This window comes from Cavia porcellus, unplaced genomic scaffold, assembly GCF_034190915.1.
Source record: "Cavia porcellus strain 051 isolate PalLab524CR breed Dunkin Hartley unplaced genomic scaffold, mCavPor4.1 scaffold_15, whole genome shotgun sequence".
Taxonomy (NCBI): Eukaryota; Metazoa; Chordata; class Mammalia; order Rodentia; family Caviidae; genus Cavia; species Cavia porcellus.
Genome location: NW_026947498.1, coordinates 43,528,071 through 43,547,379, shown reverse-complemented (window position 1 = coordinate 43,547,379; position 19,309 = coordinate 43,528,071). Strand labels below are relative to the sequence as shown.

The following is a 19,309-nucleotide window of genomic DNA, read 5'->3' as shown; positions in this document are numbered from 1 at the left end:
TGAGCAGGATGATAAAGCATTCAGAAAACATGTTAGGCAGAAATGATTGAAAGATTAAGGCAATTTCGGCTGGAAGGAGATTTATGAAGCTCACACACTGTTTTCAAATATTTGAAGAATTCTGGGGATAGCATAGAAGGAGGATTAGGTTGATTTTGTAGATCAGGTAATTTTGCAGAACAAGTCCAGTGGGTACTGTTATGAGATTATATAGTATTATAAGGAAGCAGATTTTTTGGCTTTAATTTTTGAAATGTGTTTTTTTACTGATACCTATTTTCAGTACATGATGACTACTGTGGGAAGTTGGCATTTATGTACAATCTTAATTTTTCTCACCCCCCCCCCCCCACATTTCCCCATCCCTTCTTGCTCCTTCCGCCTTTTGGTCTTCTTCCCATGTTTTTAAATTATGAAGATCCTCAATTTACTGCAGTTGCTCTTAAGGGAATGGGCCATTGAGTAAGATTATAAACATCTTTCTTGGAGGTGTCTGAGGTTAGATGCTCATTCAGAATCTGCTTTATCTCACTACTTCTTATGACAATCAAGAAGAAGCAAAGGCATTTTATTTTTATTCCAGATAAAAAATTCAAAGCTCTAGGAGATAAAATGACCAACACCTGTTCTCATACTGTAGACTGAACTTTCTCCTCAGTGGATGTGGAATGTGATAGACAAACAGTGGATCCTTGACTTATAAACTCACTTCCTCCCCGAGGGCAGGTTGTAACTCAGACTGTCAGGTGGCAGCTCAGACTCCTGCACACAGCCTTCAAAGTCTCTCTCCGGAATACAGGAGATCTCAGTGTCCTCACAGAGACACTGGCTCAGGATTCCTTAATTAAATTCATACAAGAAAGGCTGCTGAAATGTTCCTTCCAGAACTCTGTAAGGGTTAAATTTGTATCTGAGACTGTCTGGAAACACAAGCACCCAGCATTCAAGTCATAACTCAAGACTTTGGTCATAAATTGAAACTAAAATTACAGCCATAAGCCATGTTCATATATCAGGTGGGTTGTAACTTGAGGGTCTACAGAATGTAAAATGAACTGTAAGTAGAAGGGACGACACTCAGGTCAGAGCGGTCTTACTGCTCTTTCTTTGTTTCCCTGTGCTCTACCAGTCTCTGCAAAAACTGATAACCATGAAATCCAGGGCTTTAGCTTTTGGTCCAAACTCGCCAGCTCAAGTCTAGAGATCTCGCATTCTGACAAACTGAGCAAGAAGCCGTCTATGAATTTCTTATTTCCAATCGTTGTTCAAACCTTACCAAGGCATACTCTTGTGTAACAGGGACTAAGTCTCGTATCAGTTAATATCTCACTCTGCCGCTTCCCAGCACACACACACACACACACACACACACACACACACACACCATTGCTATCGATTGAATTTTTTTCTCCAAAAAAAATCCATAATGAAGCCCTTTAGGAGATAAGTAAGGTTAAATGAGGTCATAATGATGGATTTCTACCCAAGAGATTCGGCTTTTTGTGAGGAGGATCTAGCTCCACTCCACATGAAGACCCAGTCAAAAGATGACCCTGTACAACCCAGTAGAGGGCGCTCCCCACAACCCAACCATGATTCTAGATTGCTGCCTCCAGAACTATGAAAGTAAATTTCTGGGTTTTTTGGTACCGTTTAAGATGTGGTGATATAGCTGCCTGTCTTAGGTCTATTGTTTTGTTTTATTGTTTTTAATAACACAAAACCACAGATTGGGAGAGTTTTAAACAAAGGAGATTTATTTTGGGTCATAATTCTGGAGATCCAAGGTCAAGGAACACTCTTATCAGGAGGTAGCCTTTTTGCTAGCATAGTACCAAGAGTACAGGCTACCATATGGCAAGATACAGAGCACAAGCATGTGGATCTGTGTGTCTCTTCTGGTTTTTCTCCTTTATTATTATTATTATTATTATTTTGGTGCTACTGTAGGTTGAACCAAGGGCTTCACCGTTGAAATACATCCTTGATTCTTTTTTAAAAAATTATTTTACAATCTTGAGACAGGATCTTGACAATTTGCTAAATTATTCAAGATGACCTTCAACTTCGGATTGTCCTGCCTCAGTCTCTCAGAGTGTGGGATTATAGATATGTGTTATCGTGTTTCTTCTTTGTATCAAACCAATCATAGACATTCAACCACGGGGGGGGGGGCTCCATCCTAATAAACTTGTCTACAACTAATCATCTCTCAAAGGCCCATTTCTAAAAGTAAGAGTCAAGACTATGTTTCTACCCTCTTAATCCCTCACAATAGGGTTTAAATTTCAACATACCTCTGAACTGCAGAACAGCCCATGCTGATTAATTCATACATTCACATGCATGTATATGTATAGGTGAATATACACTGCACATAAAAGTACATATGCATACAGATGGATATTTTTTCCCTTTGCCCAGTAAAAGAAAAACATTCTTTTCCTTTTTAAAAATCACTTTAAACTTAAGGTCATTATAAATTAAAATATCATTAAAATAGAAAGTCACTAACTTTTATTAATTAGCAAGAACAGGGTTAGAGTTATGTTTATTCAAGCAAAAGGACAAGTGTGTTTTGAAGACAATTAAATGTAATATGGTGACAGTGGCATCAAACTCTAAAATATCATAAAAATGTCCAAAATTTCTCTTCACAATCAACACCTTGTTCTGTCACTTCTTATTCTACTTGTAATCTCTCTAATGTAATCGGCTCTCCCCAGCGTGCAGCGATTTCTGGATTCTTTGAATTTGAATAGAAATTTATATGAATGTTTTATGAGGTTATAGTTCTTTTTCTAATTTAAACTTTCTACCTCTTTTAAAGTTATCCTTTCAAACTGATATGTGATAGTTTCTTCAGATTTTTTTCTTGAGCTGGAGTTTCTTTGCCATTCATTGTTTAAGCTTTATAGTACTGAACCCAAGGCCAATTACGCAGTAGTTGCTAAGGAAAAACAAACAAATCAATATCATTGATTACTAATACAAAGCAAAATGGCATTAGAGACAAAATTGCAAATAAACTCATAGTCTGTTATCATTTTAAGCATTAAAAAACAATGATACATTTTAAAAATATTATTTTGTATCTGGTAGGTTGCAAAAAACAGGCATACGACTTTCCCATATTTATAGTCATGCATGTACATTTGCAGTTCCTTAATCAGGAGTCAGAATCTCCTTCTCCACCTTCTAAGATCTGAGCTGGCTTTATGACTTGCTCAGAACACATCAATATGTTGGAAATATGATGTAGGGGAGTTCAGAGCTGAGGCCTCAAGTACTTTTACAACTGTTGCTCCCATTTGCTTAGAACACTGCTTTGATTTTGCCATATGCAGTGTACTGGTAAAGAGCGAGGTCATCTGAGGTACAGATGAATCATCTGGATGAGACAGTTGATAATCAACAGGAGTGGAATCACCAGATGACTGCTATCACAGGAATGACCTCGGGCAGGACTGGCAGAAAATGTACTGAGCTCCTGCTGAGCCCAGCACAAATTGTTGAACCACAAAATCACAAATAAAATAATAATTATTTAGAGCCATAGTTTTGGGATGGTTTGTTACAAAATAATAGACAACTTGAATAGGAAAAAAAGATGAAGTTAAATACTCAGATGTATGTATCACTGAGGGAGCAGTCAACTAATTACCTCATGCTACACAACGTAAGCAAATCCTGCAACCAGATTTATGTCCTTAATTCATACCTTACTGCTCGCCAATGTAGAATTTATGGTTCCTCAGACATTATTATTGAGTACATGGTACTATGAAATAATCTTATAGCACACACACACACACACAAAAACTTTGGAAAACTGCATGCAACTTTCATTTAATATTTATTCTCTAAATTGTACTCTGAATATGTCTGCTATCTTTGATATATTCATAATAGACATAAAACTTCCAATAATCTTCAACTTTAGAGATATGCGACACACCATGAGAGGCATTTTAAGGCCAAATGATTAACTGTAGTCACAAGGCCAACTCTAGTGTCTCACAGGACCAATGCTAAGTGCCACTTAGCAATTTAACAAACCTAAACCTAAGGATTACTGTGCCTCTGTAAACACCTGAGTTATCCCCAATGCAAGCCACCATTAACATAGATCCAACTCAAAAATCTTAAGACAAAACTTAGATGAATAGCTTAAACTCTCTGTATCAAAAAAAAAAAAAAAAAAAAAAAGCTTTAACTGACCTATATTAAACACAGGTGTCAGAAAGGGGAAAGAATCCTCCAAACTCTGAACACAGTCTCAGAGGGAGCCCTGACAATGGTCTCAGAGGGAGCCACTCTGGGTAAGTTTATCATGTGAGCCCTGACTATATCTGGCTGGTGTCACCAGTCTGCTGTCATTAGACAGTGCAGTGCGACCAGAATAAATGGCCTGAGTGTCAAATGGTCTCTAAAACTCACTTTTGACATGCGATGGACTGAAGAAGGTAAAGGGCCCCGGGGAAAGCTGGTCAACTAGCACCACTTGAACATGGCACACTATTACTATGCTTGATAGGCTGTGATGACAATTAAAACTTGGTGTTTATATCCTGTGTGATTACCTCCCCATCAATGTGGCCTGGCTTTATATCACACTATTAATGAATAGAATATGGTAAAAGTGAAGTGATATCATTCTTTTGATTAATTATAAAATATTGCAATATTTGCGTTTCTAACAAACAGTCACATTGGCTTCGATGAAGCAAGCAGCCATGGTGGAGAAGCCTTCTATTCAACCATAGGACCATATCCTGGCAACAGCCTTCTAGAGGAGTTTAGAAGTAGATCCTCATGCAGCTGAGACTTCAGGTCGAGACCACAGCCTCCTCTGATGCCTGACTGCAGCCTTGTGAAAAATTCTGGAGGAGCTCTGCCAGGATTGGGTTTTGGGCCATAGACACTGGGCAATAGGAAATGGTCCTGTTTTGAGTTTTGGGGTAATTTTTAAGTAGCAAGATAAAACTAATGCACTAAAATAAAATGAAGAGCAAATGCTGTTGTGGTCGATGTGTGGCTCCTCTAAGTTGTTTCTTAGTCTCAAGGGAGTATCATTTGTTCCCATGTTAGATGTACTAAGTCTTCCCCTAAATTCTTAAAGTAATTTGGGAAATGGGATCATTTCCTTTATTTCACTAAATATTTTAGCAAATTAAAAGAAAAAGGTCAAAGTGAAAAATTTAAATGAATAGTTTTTTGTTGGTTATAAAAGACTTGTTTTGGTATATTGTGGCACAAACTCAACGCAAAATAAACTGAACGTAATATTTTTTTTTTCTTTTATTTTCAAAAATTGAGTAAATTCAACTTATAACACATTCTATCACTTTGGTCTCATTTTTCATGTAATTATTAATATAAATCAATGCAACTACTGTGAGTCACACTTTCTATAAATTTCTCTAAATTTTGCATATATTATACATTTGATTTTATATTGCATTAATTGAGTCATACTGAAACTTATTCCGTTAGGATTCTTGGTTAACAAGATAGGCAAGTGAGGTTTGATGGCATAAATCTATAAGTGCAGTACTGTGGCTGAGGCAGGACTATCACAAGTTCAGGTTCAGCTCAGGTAACAGTAATTTAACAAGAACTTGACTCAAAATAAAATAAAGTGGACTAAGTATGGAACTTAATGAAAAGGCCTAGGGTGCAGGTTCCAGAACAAGAAGGGAGTGGCTCAGTCCTTTAATATAACTACTTAAAATATATTATTTCAGTTATTTCTTTACTATGTTTTGCTTATCAAATATCCATCAAACAATTACTATGATGAGGCAACCTGAAAAATTAAAAAACAAAAAATGAGATAGCAAGTGTCACTCAAAATAAATGGGGAGTGTTGAGTTGTAGGTAAATAAATTTTCTTGAAGTCTATTAAATTAAGACCAAGTCTTGTTCCTGATGATAAATCTGCTGATTTTTAGTTGGTACATTGGTTTACAATGGTTTTATAGAAAGATACTGGAATTAATTTTTTTTCCTTTGGTATCTCAGAATTGAACTCAGGACTTTGTACTTTCTTTCTTTCTTTCTTTCTTTCTTTCTTTCTTTTTTTTTTTTTTTGGTCTTTTTCATTTTTACTGGTACCAGGGATCGAACTCATGACCGCCTGCTTACAAGGCAGGTGCTTATGTCGCTGAGCTAAATCCCCAGCCCCAGGACTTTGTACTTTCTAGGGAGACACTATGTTGCTAAGTTAGAGCCCAACCCTAAAATTTTTAGTTGTTAAACTCATCTCATCTAATGGCCTATTAAATTTATGGGGGAAAAAGCCCTACATAAGAACATGTCCTCTCATAAGCTATAGGAAAAATTAAGTTTCCCTTTCTGTTAAAACGTTTAAATTGCATTTGTTGACATTGGTATAACTTAATGTTCCTATAATAAAATTTCATTTTAATTGCACATTTTCATCTAACTCTGAAAATATTTCCATTACTTAAGTCATTGACTGTCAAATTATTCATGGGGAGATAGTCATATCATAAAATACTTTGAAATTTGGAGAATAAGTGTCATTTTTCTGAGCCATCAAAATTGACTATAAAAGTTCTATTTATTTTTAAGTTAATGTCCTGTTCCCAGACTTCTCTCCAAAGTCTATGATGTGACTGGCCTTAATGTGTGTCATCTCTAATCCTGCCCTTAATTTTCCAAAAATAGCTATTAGCATGATGAATCCATTTTAGGTGAGCAAACCAAATATTTGAAAGACTGCAAAATTGCTGAACGATATAGAGTTAAGTTAGTAGTAAAGCTGTGATTCAAACCTGGCTCTGTCTTGCTTCAGTCTGTTTCTTTCATATTTGCATTATATTGCCCATGGAGAATGGTTATAGTTGGTCTTTCTTTAAAATCATTTGGTTTAGAAAGCTGTGAAATTTCTGAGTAAAAGGTATAAAGATCTTTGTCTTAGTTACTTTTTACCCAGAGCTGAGACAAAATACCTGATGCCCAAAGTTGGGAAAAGAAAGGTTTATTTCTTACGGTTTTTGGTGGTTTTAGTCCATACTTGGTTGGCTCCAAGCAGGGTGGCGTGGCAGGCCGCAGCTCATGGCGGCTGCAAACAGCAAAGCAAAAATAGCAAGCGAGACAGATTCACCTTCTTCTTGCCATTACATTACATCCTGGCTCCACCCCTAGGCCAATGTAGCACTCACACCTCCAACCCAAGCACTGGACAATGAACCAATCACAAATGCATAATGCAAAGGCATGAGGCTTGAGGCCACTGACATAAACCATGGCAATCTGCACAAATCTGTTGAGCTCATTCTATTGACCTATTGACTATTCAAAGGACTTTTAAGATTACACTTATATGCACACACAAAAAAATAAGTGTGACTTCAATCGTAAATTAAGTTGATGAATGAGCCCAAAACTTGCACCTAAGAAAAACCATCTCATCTAAATATACAAGAAATAGGCCATAAACACGTTTCTTTTTGTAACAAGAGAATTATGAAACTACATGTTGGAATACTGCCTATATTTCTTGTCATGTTACAAGACAATATAACTATAAAAAAGAAATAAGTATAATAAAAAGCTTAAGATAGTTCCAGTAAGACAAGTAAAATAATTGATTGCAGAGAGGAATCTGGCTACGTTTGGGTGATGGGAACTTGGAAAAGCACAAAAGTTAACATTTTTGTCTTGTACATTATCAAGCACAAATGTGACCTCAAAACATAAAGACATTACAGTGTATACATCACCGTACTGTCATTCATTTTTTAATGTCCTTTTTGTTGTCTTTTCAACTTCCTTTTACCTGCAGATTGCTGAGAAACCAACAGTTAAGAAGTTTCCTGGAATACTGTAGGATGGGGGAAAAATGTGACACTAAGCCAGACGAGAAGGTTGATAGCAGAGGCAATAATGAGTTTTGTACAGATAAAGGGATAGAATATGAATGACAGAAAGATATTACTCATTTCCATTGCGAAGAGGAAAACAGGGAAGGTCAGATCTAAGAAGGGTGCCCTATGGGCTTAGAAACACAAGAATGATTTTTCAATGGAATAATGTTTGAAAATTATAGATACTCTGCTAAGCAAGTTTTTTCTTACAATGGTGTAAGCTCAGTACTGTCCTAGAAAGGAATAGCCTTTCAATGACCTTTACCAGATCATGATTAAAATTCAGTTTACCAGTTTTCTTATTACCCCTCAAGATATGTATGAAATAATGATTCAGCCCTAATCTGCCTTGAATTTTTTAACCTGGGTGTTTCTGCTTTCAGTCCTATGCCCTTAGTCTTCCTGTTGAAAAAAAAAAAAAATCAAAGGATATAGATGATCTTGACAGTCTCCTATGCAATAGAGCTACTGGCTTCATTTAAATGGAAATGTGCATTTTCATGGAAATTCAGGCCTGTATTGATGAACAAAGATAAGCTGCCACTACTAAGTAGAATAATGATATACAAAGAAGTGTCCTAGAAAACACATATAAGAAAAGACAGTGCAATTTACAACAAAAGACAAGAGAACTTTAAGACTACCTAACTAAATATTCATACTGATAAATTAAGTTTTCTAATGTCTTGTGGAATAATTTTGATGGTTACAAAGCTGAAAATCTTGCAGAGAGGTTATGGAAAACAGGTTGAATAAAAATATCACTGAAGAGTGACTCTATATGAAAAAATTAATGAGCATATTTTTAAAGTATTAGTTATATAATGAACATTGTTTAGTGAATGTATTAAGAAATATTATGGGTGTAATATACTATCATTTCTCATGGCCTTAATAAATTAATGTGTTTATTTTTATATTTATTATAATTCACTTATGAGATATTTATTGTACACTGGGTCTTCCAACTAAAAACATGGAAAGAATTTGTAAAGTTCCATGCCAAGAAAACATCCAATCTTGTGGAGTTTTGCTTGGCAATGAATTGTAGATTTATATACTCCTTTCCAATCCTTAGGTTAGGGCTCTATTCCTGTCTGAGTATCTTACATCTATTCCACCTCAGCCAATTATGTATCCTGCCACTTAACTCATTTAATTTATATTTTCATGGGAACTATCTAATGCACCAATGATATAGACATGAAGTATAACAAACAGCCAATAGGTGAAGCAAAAAGAAAACTAGGAGAGAGTACAAGTTCCCTTAAAGTTGAGTAACTAACCAGTTTGCAAATATGTAAGAAATGTTACATAAGTACTAATTTTTCTACACTTTTCTACAAAAATTTTTCTACACTTTTTCTGAGTCCCAGTGATGTTGGGATTCATCATAAGATGACACCACAAATATGTCATTTTTAAATGCCAGACGGAAGGATGCTACAAAGACCTCAGAAGGTCTCTGCTGTCTCTCACATTTTTTCCCTGAAGCAATTCACAGAAACCAGAATTCTTTCCCAAAGCGAGTTATAGAAAGTAGATTTATTACTTTAACATTCTCTTGCTTTTCCATGTAGGTGCAGACCATATAGTAATTCTCTGGCTGATAAGAGTCTCATTGTAGAGGGGTTTTATCTAATATATATGAGCAAAGAATGCTACATAGAGAGGCCAAGAAAAATCTGAACAGATAAGTCTTACATGATTTTCCCTTCAGTCCATTACAATTGTATCACACTCCTTTGTCCAATCACATTTCTATACAGCTGCTGACCTGTTTTTATCAAAAATAAACTCTCATTAATAGTTTCCCATAGGTCTTTCAGTATTCATTTCTGAAGATTTTCAGGCTATGAAAAACTTTGATTAAATAAATTTGTTACGCTTTTCTCTTGTTAACTAGTCTTTTATTGGATGAACTTTGGTTGTGACCCTTATGAAGGGTAAGCCAATTTCACCCTTAGACTGAACAATGCTTGCTCCACACTGCTGCTGTGGGAAATGTGCATATACTCACACGCTTTTTGCTTTTTTACACAAGAAGTTTTAGAATAAAACATCCCGAATGAGTTAATTACTAATGGGGATTGACAAAAAGAGAAATAATAGGCTACAACAGCTTTCTCTCAAAAAGCACTTTCATTTTCAAATTTTTCCAAAAAGAGATAGTAAAAGGACTCTTAGCACATTGTTGAAAGTTGAAGTAGTGAAAGAAGAGTAAAGAAATAAAATAGACACTAATTATATTACTGGCTATATAACTTGAGTATCTGATTTTTCCAAGTGAGAAAAATCCTATTACAACTGGAATTTAGACAACAATTGGAATGTGATATTAAAATAGCATCATTAGTAGTCATTGTTTGCTTTGGCAAAATTTGTTATGCTCTTTTTAGAGAAAAATTTATACTTTGGTTAGGAAAAAAAATCCCAAATACCGAGGAAAGATTTAATTTTTTAATATTGTTTAAACTTCAGATACCTTACTTTATCTCTCTTTATCTCTCAGATACCTTACTTTATCTCTACTTTATGATTTCACAGGTTGACATTTAATTTATTCACAAAAGGCTATAACAGAAAAGCATTCTATGGTGTCCATGAGCACTGAATAGTGCAGCATGTAAGGACATATCATGCAGCGTACAATGGAAACTATTCAACCTCCTCTCCTCGCTATTCTTCAGCTGTCCAAAGAGAACCCCTAAACTAAATGAATATAATGCACTCACTATTTGCAATTATGCCTATTGAGGTGCTTTTTGCTCAGCAGAAGAGAGAATCTGGTTCTACTCCAGGTTCTTAATCTTCCTGAGAAGGCAGCCTCTTTGCTTTGTTAGGACCCTTGTGCTAGCTTCCAGAGGGACACCTGGCCATACAGAAGATGTGATGATCAGCTGTGCACAGAGAACACAATGAGGTCAGCAAGGGCTCTCTCCAATTATCCCTGGAAATCTTGAGGTAAACTTGGTCTTCTGTATATCTGGATAACAGGTTTAGCTTCTTGGCCGTATGACCAGTACAGTTACACCCACCTTTGAGTTTGGAGGACCTCTGCAATTGGTTTAATGCTCTATTGTTATCATATTAAAATTCTTAAATTTTTTAAACTAATATATTGCCTTTTTATTTTTCCCTGGGCTCTGTAAATTATACAGATTGACCTTCTATGAAGCAGTTTGGATAAGGACAAAGAATACCAAGCCACTGTATTTTTGCAAAGATATGACAACGGACTGCAACTATGCTGCAACCACCATTACTCTCTTCTCTCCCAAAGATCACACATATGCAGCATCCACAAGAGGCCTGTATGTAACTTCTTCAGGATCCAGTCTCCCTCTTTATTTTAGGAAGACATGCTTTCTCACCCCTTCCTGCTGCCTTTTTAGCGGCATACTAAGTTGCTTTGTCAGTGATTCTATGTAAGTGTGTCTGTATAATGGACTTAAAACACTGGGATGTTAATAGATGTGTTTGCAGTTTTGAGTTTCTTGCCTCAAAGATGAATAGGCCGAACTCTTTTTTTCTCATATGGACTAAATGGCAGATGTGCTGGTGACTCAACTTTGTCCATTCAGAGGACGAAGAAGTGCTATGCAAAGGCAATGCAAGGAATAAAGAATTCAGTCCTTAAAGATCTGAACGAGAGCCCCTCTAACAGCACTGATTACTCACCTTGGTCAAGGACTTAAAATCTTTATTCTGTAGACCCTTGTTTTGTCAGCTGAGTCCCTTTCCTAAGTGATCTATAGCATAATATTTTATGTGCTAATTTATAATGCTTTGTATCCAGAATATTTGGATAATAAAATATGTAGAATACTGAAAAACTCTAGTTAGGGAAAATTATTAATTTATACTAAAATGACATAGACATTTATACTAAAATGACTGAGCATCAAACTCAGGACCTTGTGCTTGCCAGCAGGTGCTGTGCCACTGAGCTATATCCAAAGCCCAACAAAATAATATTGAACCAAGTTTCTCTCAGTGATTCTCAGAACACCTCTTGGTATCAAGATCATCAAAATCATCATTAGGAATATTAGAGTACAATATGTGTTTGTAGACGGTGGGGCTTGAGTAAATCTGTAACAATCCTATGACAAGCTCTCAAAATTGCATTTTCCAAATACATTATCAGTAACAGTACACTGTTACTCTAATTTCTCTTCATTATGAAGGAAGACTATAGGATTGAAAATAACTTATGAAATTTCTCAATTTGGAAACTGAATAGGGGCACCTTAAAGAATAACATGACAAATATAATTCTATTTTTAAAAAATGTTCAATCTCTGAAACTGCAAAGACTTAAAATATTACACTGTAAATTCATTATGGAATCATATGCTCAAAAGTCTAGATTTTACATTTACCTGCCCCAATGACTCTTTCAATGCGAATTCTTGAAGGATCAATCTCTTTGGCAAACTCATGGACAGCTAGAGATGGGTCTTCATAGGTATCTGGATCAATGTAAGTTTTAATTCCTGGGAAGCGTACTGCAACAACAACAACAAAAACAGACTGATTTAGCTTAGACTATTATAGAATTGTACAGTTTGTGAGTTTTTATAGGAGTGACATATGTAAGTAGGAAGTTTGCCTACATATTCAAATTCCTCTTGGCCTATTACCCTATCTCATCCTTCCCCTCAATAAAGCTTTGATTACATGTGATCAAACATTTACTTATCTCAAAGTTAATTTAAAATTATGTAGATCCACAGAGAGTGAGCTGACAGGTTTCACAAAATACCTGTTTTATTTCTCTAAAAATCAGCTTACTCATCCACTGAAGGACCCGTACACTTCACATCTGGTTTAGCTAAGGAAAGGTAGAAAATGAGGCCTAAGCGTCAATCCCTTATTAGCCAGCTATTTAAAGTTCCTCCTGCATCCTTTGTATTCACAGGTACTAGATGTTCCTGGTCTTAAGCCCTGGTACTGTAGTTCCCCCACCTCTTCTCAGAAAATCTAGAAGAAAGAGCAAATGTGTGGCGCAGACACAGGGAAGGTCACTGCAGGTAATGGCCCTTTTCTGTGCCCTCACAGTTGCTTCCATGGCCAAACCTAGAAAGTTGAGCTCGTCTATAGTGCTAGGAAGGATGAAAATCAAAGTCCCAACTCTTGTCATGGGTTTTGTAGCTGTTGCTGCTTTTCCTAGTGGAGCTAATTGTGCTAGTGCTCACAGTTTGAGGGACAGCTCAAATCCAGATCCTTAGGAAACATGAATATATGGCTGCCCATTCACTTGTGAGTATCAGCACGAGTTACACTGCAAATATTCTTGTTTTCTGCCTCAATTCCTGTTTACCACTGTAGACTGCTAGTGTGTGGAGTGCAGATCATTTCACTTCACTCTTTGATATTGCCAAATTTTTCAGATCTAGTTTTATGGGTAATAAGAACACAGCTGAATGTGAATTTGTATGGATTAAGTGGCCAATGCTAAATTTATTGCAGAAGGCATGATACTTGCTTCACAGAAATGGAAAGCCATACTAATCCAGAGTTAACTGTTTTTTGGGTCTCCTTAGAAACAATGCTTTTGAAAGAAAATTTCAAAAACAAACAGTAATATGATAAACGTAGAGTAGGTGATGCAATGCCCATTATTGGCAGTAATTTGCTTCATTAATTCTTCTATGCTCATTGCCTTCATTTATTAAACTCTGTCCACTATCTTAGTGCTTGATCTGCACAGAGAAAATTAGTATTTCTCAAAATAGCACCAGAAAAGCATACTTCCAGGTATACTTATCCTGAAACTGACTTTAATATACTGTTCTTTTCTTCACTTTTCAAAGTTTAGGTTACAGGAATAATGAAAAAAGAAATGAGAATCTGTACTTCAGTTTTTTATTCCATTTGATAGATTTTTTAAAACTTAAGAGCTATGATCTCACACTGAGCTCTATAAGCTCAAATCTAGCAGCTACTAGTAGGTGACTAGTTGCATCTAATCAGATAAATAGACATGTTGCAAAGACAGGCACAGATAGTAACAAGTGTCATTTACTAATGCATGCAGTTTTAATAAATAATTCATTTTTCTAAAGTGATACATTTCTGTAGAATAAACTGATTAGTTAGTAACACTTTCTTTTTTATAAACAAAATTATGTATTATAGGGAAAAATATCCAAGCTTAGTTTTAATTTTGAATGTATTGTTACTCGATTTCACTTATCTCTGCCTTCTTAAACATCCATTTGCCTTTTCTATTTTAGCTTCTTTGCTACCTCAGATGATTTTGATTGCTTTTTGCTAAGCCAATCTGGTTTAGTTCATGCTAAACTTCTACTTAGAAAACAGATCATAAATATCTCAGGAGTATCTTTTTCTTCAGTACCAAGTGCCCTGCAGTGTATATTAAAGTTGTCCAGCATAAGTCACCTGTCCAAGTGTTTGGATCTTCCTGCAACTTGTTTTACAGTGTTTCCAGACCATCCTATGCCGAGTGTTGGTTGTCTGAGCTCTGTCTGTGTGGTAGAACTCATATTTGCTTTACAGAATAACAATGCTGAAGAGCTGTTGCAAATTATGTGCCTCAACCCTACCCTCTGTCATCTGAGTCAGCACCTGGAGGACTAGGAGTGAAATATTATAATGCAGATAGTCCTCCAACTTAACCATAGGAGTCAGAAATTGCTCTAATCTATCCCACTGATTTGTAAGATCCTACTTAAATCCTTTCCCTCCCTTGGAGAGTGATGTGGATTGGAAAGTCCCTTATACCTTTTGCTTAATAGGAAATAAATGATGTGTTTAAACAGTTACACAAGTTGTTTCATGTATCATCTCTGTGCTGTGGTTAATTAGTGAACATCTTTTTCTGTTAATTCAGTGACTCACTGATAGAGAACTTGTCTTGGCAAAGTAGTTTGCAATTTGGAGGTGGAGGTGGAAGTGGAGGTGGGTGTTAGGGAGGAGAGCATGGCAATTATCAAACCAACTGTAGTGGTAATTATAGCCTGATCGAGGAGAGATCTTCAAACGAATATAACCTTGTAGTCAGCGCAAGGATTTCATACATATTCTAAGAGTTAAAGAGCTGATACTCTTTTTTTAGTGTTAATGAATTGTAAATTGCTTTGTTATATGTTTCAAATGACAGTCCTTACAAGAAGAAATAGTTTCCTTAATATCTCTATATCTAATGCTCTGCTAAATATAACTTTCTGTGATTCAGAAACCATTATGAATGATAAATAACAAGATATAATCAATCACCACGTATTTTTAGTCTTCACATATTATTCAGTCTCTTGTATTTTCTAGCAATCAGAATTGGGAAAAAGGTAATGAGAAGCAGGTGCAATTTCTACAAACAAACCTGGAAGCAGATGAAAGCTTTAACACTGAAAGGTTTTCTTTCCCAACTCAATAGATACAATTTGAAATGAACTCCTGAAGTGGTGAGGAATATAAAATAGTAATGGAAAAAAGTCACTGCATTACTTACAATGCCCATTCTGTAACTGGTTTCTTCTCTTCTCCTCTGACTTCATTTTTGCCTTTATATACCAGTGACACCTTTGATAGAAGTAAATGAAAACTTATTTTAATAATTATGCAAGATAAGAACTAAAACCATTTAAAAATATATCATCTAGGGAGAAAGTTTTTATCATAAAAACTAATTTAAAGTCTTTATAATATGAAAATATTCTGCAGAAAATTTTTGAGGCATAACAAAATTGGCTTCAGAGAATAAAATACTTTCAAATAGATTTATCCAAAAGATAGGAATCTTACAAACTATTTTATAATCAACTATAACTATCATTTCCTTTATTATATGATTTCCATTGACCAGAGTAGGTAAAAAGAACTAAAAATGAAAATGAAAAATTGATTTTGTGTCAGAATCACAGAAATTTAAAAAATTGTCTTTTACTTTTAGTGATAAATGGCATAAAGCTTCTTTCTTAATATTTGAAATTTGGTAGAGGCATATTTTATTCTCTGGCTAGATAACAGGTTCCCATGAGTTTTTCAACATGAAATTCACCAATATCTATATGATTTGACAATTCATAAAACTGCTCATCTCAACTGGCTGAACAGAACACATCTTCAGTGTGTATCACAATTGTTGAGAGTTTTGCTTCAACCTCTGTGACAATCTGAATATTATAATATATATAACTTGACTGGCATTTCGACTGCAGCTTTAAATCATAATATTAGTATTTTGTAGTATACATATTCACATATTATCTAGAAGTCATAAGGTACTTTATTGTGACTCTATTGATGTCTAAGAGGCATACATTTTCTTTTTAGGGGAATAATCTGACAAAAGTCTTGGCTAAATAGTAAGGGTAATGTAAGAAATATTATGTAAGCTTTGAGACAATTTCTTACATATTATCTTCATTCTTCTAAATTGTCATAATCTGGTTCACAATAATCCTCTAATATATTTAAGAGCCAATAAATGGTTTTACTACATTATCAGACCAAGACTATGCAAAAAGAGAAAGCTAAGGTTCAGATGTGTGAAGCACTTCTACTTGTCAGAATTCAAATCTTGGTATTGTGGTCTGTTGAATTTGTCATTACTTTAGAATTTCATCCATATTTCTCTACAGTGGTGAAATACCAGATTTATGAAACCAACTAATCAAATGCTAATTAGTGAGCTGTTTTAAAGGATGTAATGTAACTTGTTCTAAGAAAAATCTTTTTCATTCTATAATTATAGAAAAGAAAAAAATTCAGAATTAACTCATTGATAGCAAATTTTTGATTCATAGTTTTTAAACTACACTAACCAAATATTTCCATGAGTCCATCTGCAGGGACTTGCTTTTACCTATGACTAGTGAGGGGCTTAGGTTGCAGTGTAAAGCTGACACTCAGCCCAGAATCCAGCCAGCATCCCACTCGTCTTTGATGTGTTTTATGAAGTTTAGAGCAGTTGAATACACAGTGTATACAAAAAGTAGTCATTCACAAGTCTTGGAAGAATCTAGTATGTTCCCGTTACCTCCCAGTGATTAAGAAGAACAAAGTGAGGATGACGAGGAGAGTGAATCCCCCAACAGCCGCGGTGGCAATCACCAGAATCTGCCCTTGTTCTGCCGCCATGTCCGAAGCTGAAACACAGACATCACATTAAAATTGCTCTGGTGACATTGCTAAAAAATTATGTTACAACAGAATGAAACCAAGACTCCAACATATATGGCCTTTATTCACTACTTGGCATGTAGGATGGTAACCCAAAATAAATACATTTGGTCTGATAATTGAAGTCAGAGCATAAACCTTTCTTTTTTCTTATAAAAGTATAATGGATTCCAGATACCCTACATTTTAAGATGAAGGTTGTGTCATGAAATTAAATTAACAGATGGACTAATGAACTTTGTTTTACATAATTTCTCATTTTATTTCCTCTAAAATAACTTTGCCAATAAAATGACTTTACAGTTTTGGGGGCTGGGAAGAATGACTTTCTATAGATTTTGTTGAACTAAATTCAAACATTAAAATTCCAAATTCTCAACTCCACAGCAGATGTTGAAAAATAATAGGTGCTGAGATATTAGGCAGTAATTTGAAAAGTGATATTTTAAAGGCCTGTTTCTTTAGAAATAAAAGGCACATGAATATTCTAAGAATTTAAAAAATATATTAATTCTATTATGTTATTAATATTTCTTGATTTTTGCATTGCAGAATTTTTAATGAGATATACTTTTTATTAAATAGAATGAAAAATTGGTTCAGAACACAGGTAAGGAGACAGAAGCAGAGAGCATTTGAAGAACTTGCTCTCACAGAGCTAAAACAAAATTCAGTTCTCCAAATTTTTGTTTGATCTCCCCTTCTTATACGTAGTTCACAGTAGTAATTCTTATCAATTTTCTATACTATTTAAACAGGAAGATCTTTCAATACCACTTAACCTGAAGGAAACCTATAATAAAATTCTGATTGGTTTGGAACAGTGATGGCCAAGTTTTTCAAACTCATTGATATAAGTAGCCCACTGTGACACATGTGCCCTAGGTTTGCCACCACTGCTACAGATAATATCCATTGATCTCAGCAATCATAGAGAGCAAACTAGATTAAAGACAGTAATATGTCAAAAAACGTAAACATCAGGAAAAAATAGTATAACCACTTAATAGTAACTTTATTAACATGAAATTAATATAAGTAAACTTTGACCTCTGCAATTACAAGAAGTACTCAGAATGATAGACATTAAGTTCTAGACATTTATTAATACAGTTAACTGTTGAAGTGTGTATACATTTTTTGGTGGACTCTGTATATAATCAAAATGCAAACTGTATAATTTTATGCCATAAAACTTAATAAACTTGGGAATTTCAAGGCTTCCATAGAAATTGGTCTTTTGTGGGAATTAAGTATGTACTATTTAAGTATGTATGTACTATTCAATTATTAATTAAGAATGTAATACTATGTGTAACTATATACCCAGAACTATAACATCCTCATGAAAATAACATAGCCACTAGAAAATATATGAACCTTAAATGCAATTGTTGAGTCAGTAAGAAACCAGTTATAGCAAAGAGACTTTTAAAGAAATCTTAATGTAAGTAAAAACAAATCTTTTTCCACTAAAAGAAATTTATTAAAACTTGTAATTATATTTTGGTCACTATCATATAGTTAACATATTTTCAGGCAATTTATTGCAGTGTTGAGTTTTAGCTCATAATCTGTGCAGGGACAAATTAAATAGGTGTAAATTATCCAGTAAGTAATTTTAGCAGTTCTTGATGGAATTTCCTAATATTCAAAATATCACTGATGTCTTGGGAATTAATGTTCTGCTACAAAATGTCACATTTTCTCACTGAAAATTATTAAACAACAAATTTTAAGAAACTGATGGTATAGCAAATAACATTAAAAATTTGAAGATAAGATGGCAATTTTTTTTTTTATCTTTTTCCTTTTTATTGGAACTGGGGATCGAACTCACAACTGCCTGCTTGCAAGGCAGGCACTTATGCCACTGAGCTAAATCCCCAGCCCCTGATAAGATGGCATTTTAAAAAGGAAACATTATTTACACAGCAACCATTATATTTACAAGATATAAGTTTGAGAGTTTGCATTGTATTTTCAGAGTAGTCAAGTAACTAGTAATTTACTGAGACTATGTATTAAAAGTCCAGATGGAAAATAAGGTTATGTAATTCAGTGCCCGTTGATAATCAGACTACATTGTTATAGAAAATTTTGTTGACTTTAATAATTATTACATTGTCAGTTTTACTAATATGTCTTCTTTCACATAATTGTAATTAACTGCACATATACTTCTCGTTAAAATTTCATTTGAAAACAGAATATTAAATTGTAACATTTTGAAAAATAAATATTTCTTTACAATTCTTAGATTT

General features: G+C 34.7%; 1 protein-coding gene across 9 annotated transcripts in view; it reads right to left on the bottom strand.

Moving 5' to 3' along the window:
* Epha6 (EPH receptor A6) overlaps positions 1 to 19,309 on the bottom strand; it is an 806,211-nt gene that overhangs the window by 245,574 nt on the left and 541,328 nt on the right. For all 9 annotated transcript variants that reach the window (XM_063224791.1, XM_063224793.1, XM_063224792.1 and 6 more), the window contains 3 exons: positions 16,903 to 17,011; positions 15,373 to 15,443; positions 12,281 to 12,406 (listed from right to left, as the gene is read on the bottom strand). In XM_063224791.1, coding sequence (XP_063080861.1) covers positions 12,281 to 12,406; positions 15,373 to 15,443; positions 16,903 to 17,011 — 306 coding nt within the window. The remainder of the gene's footprint in view (positions 1 to 12,280; positions 12,407 to 15,372; positions 15,444 to 16,902; positions 17,012 to 19,309) is intronic.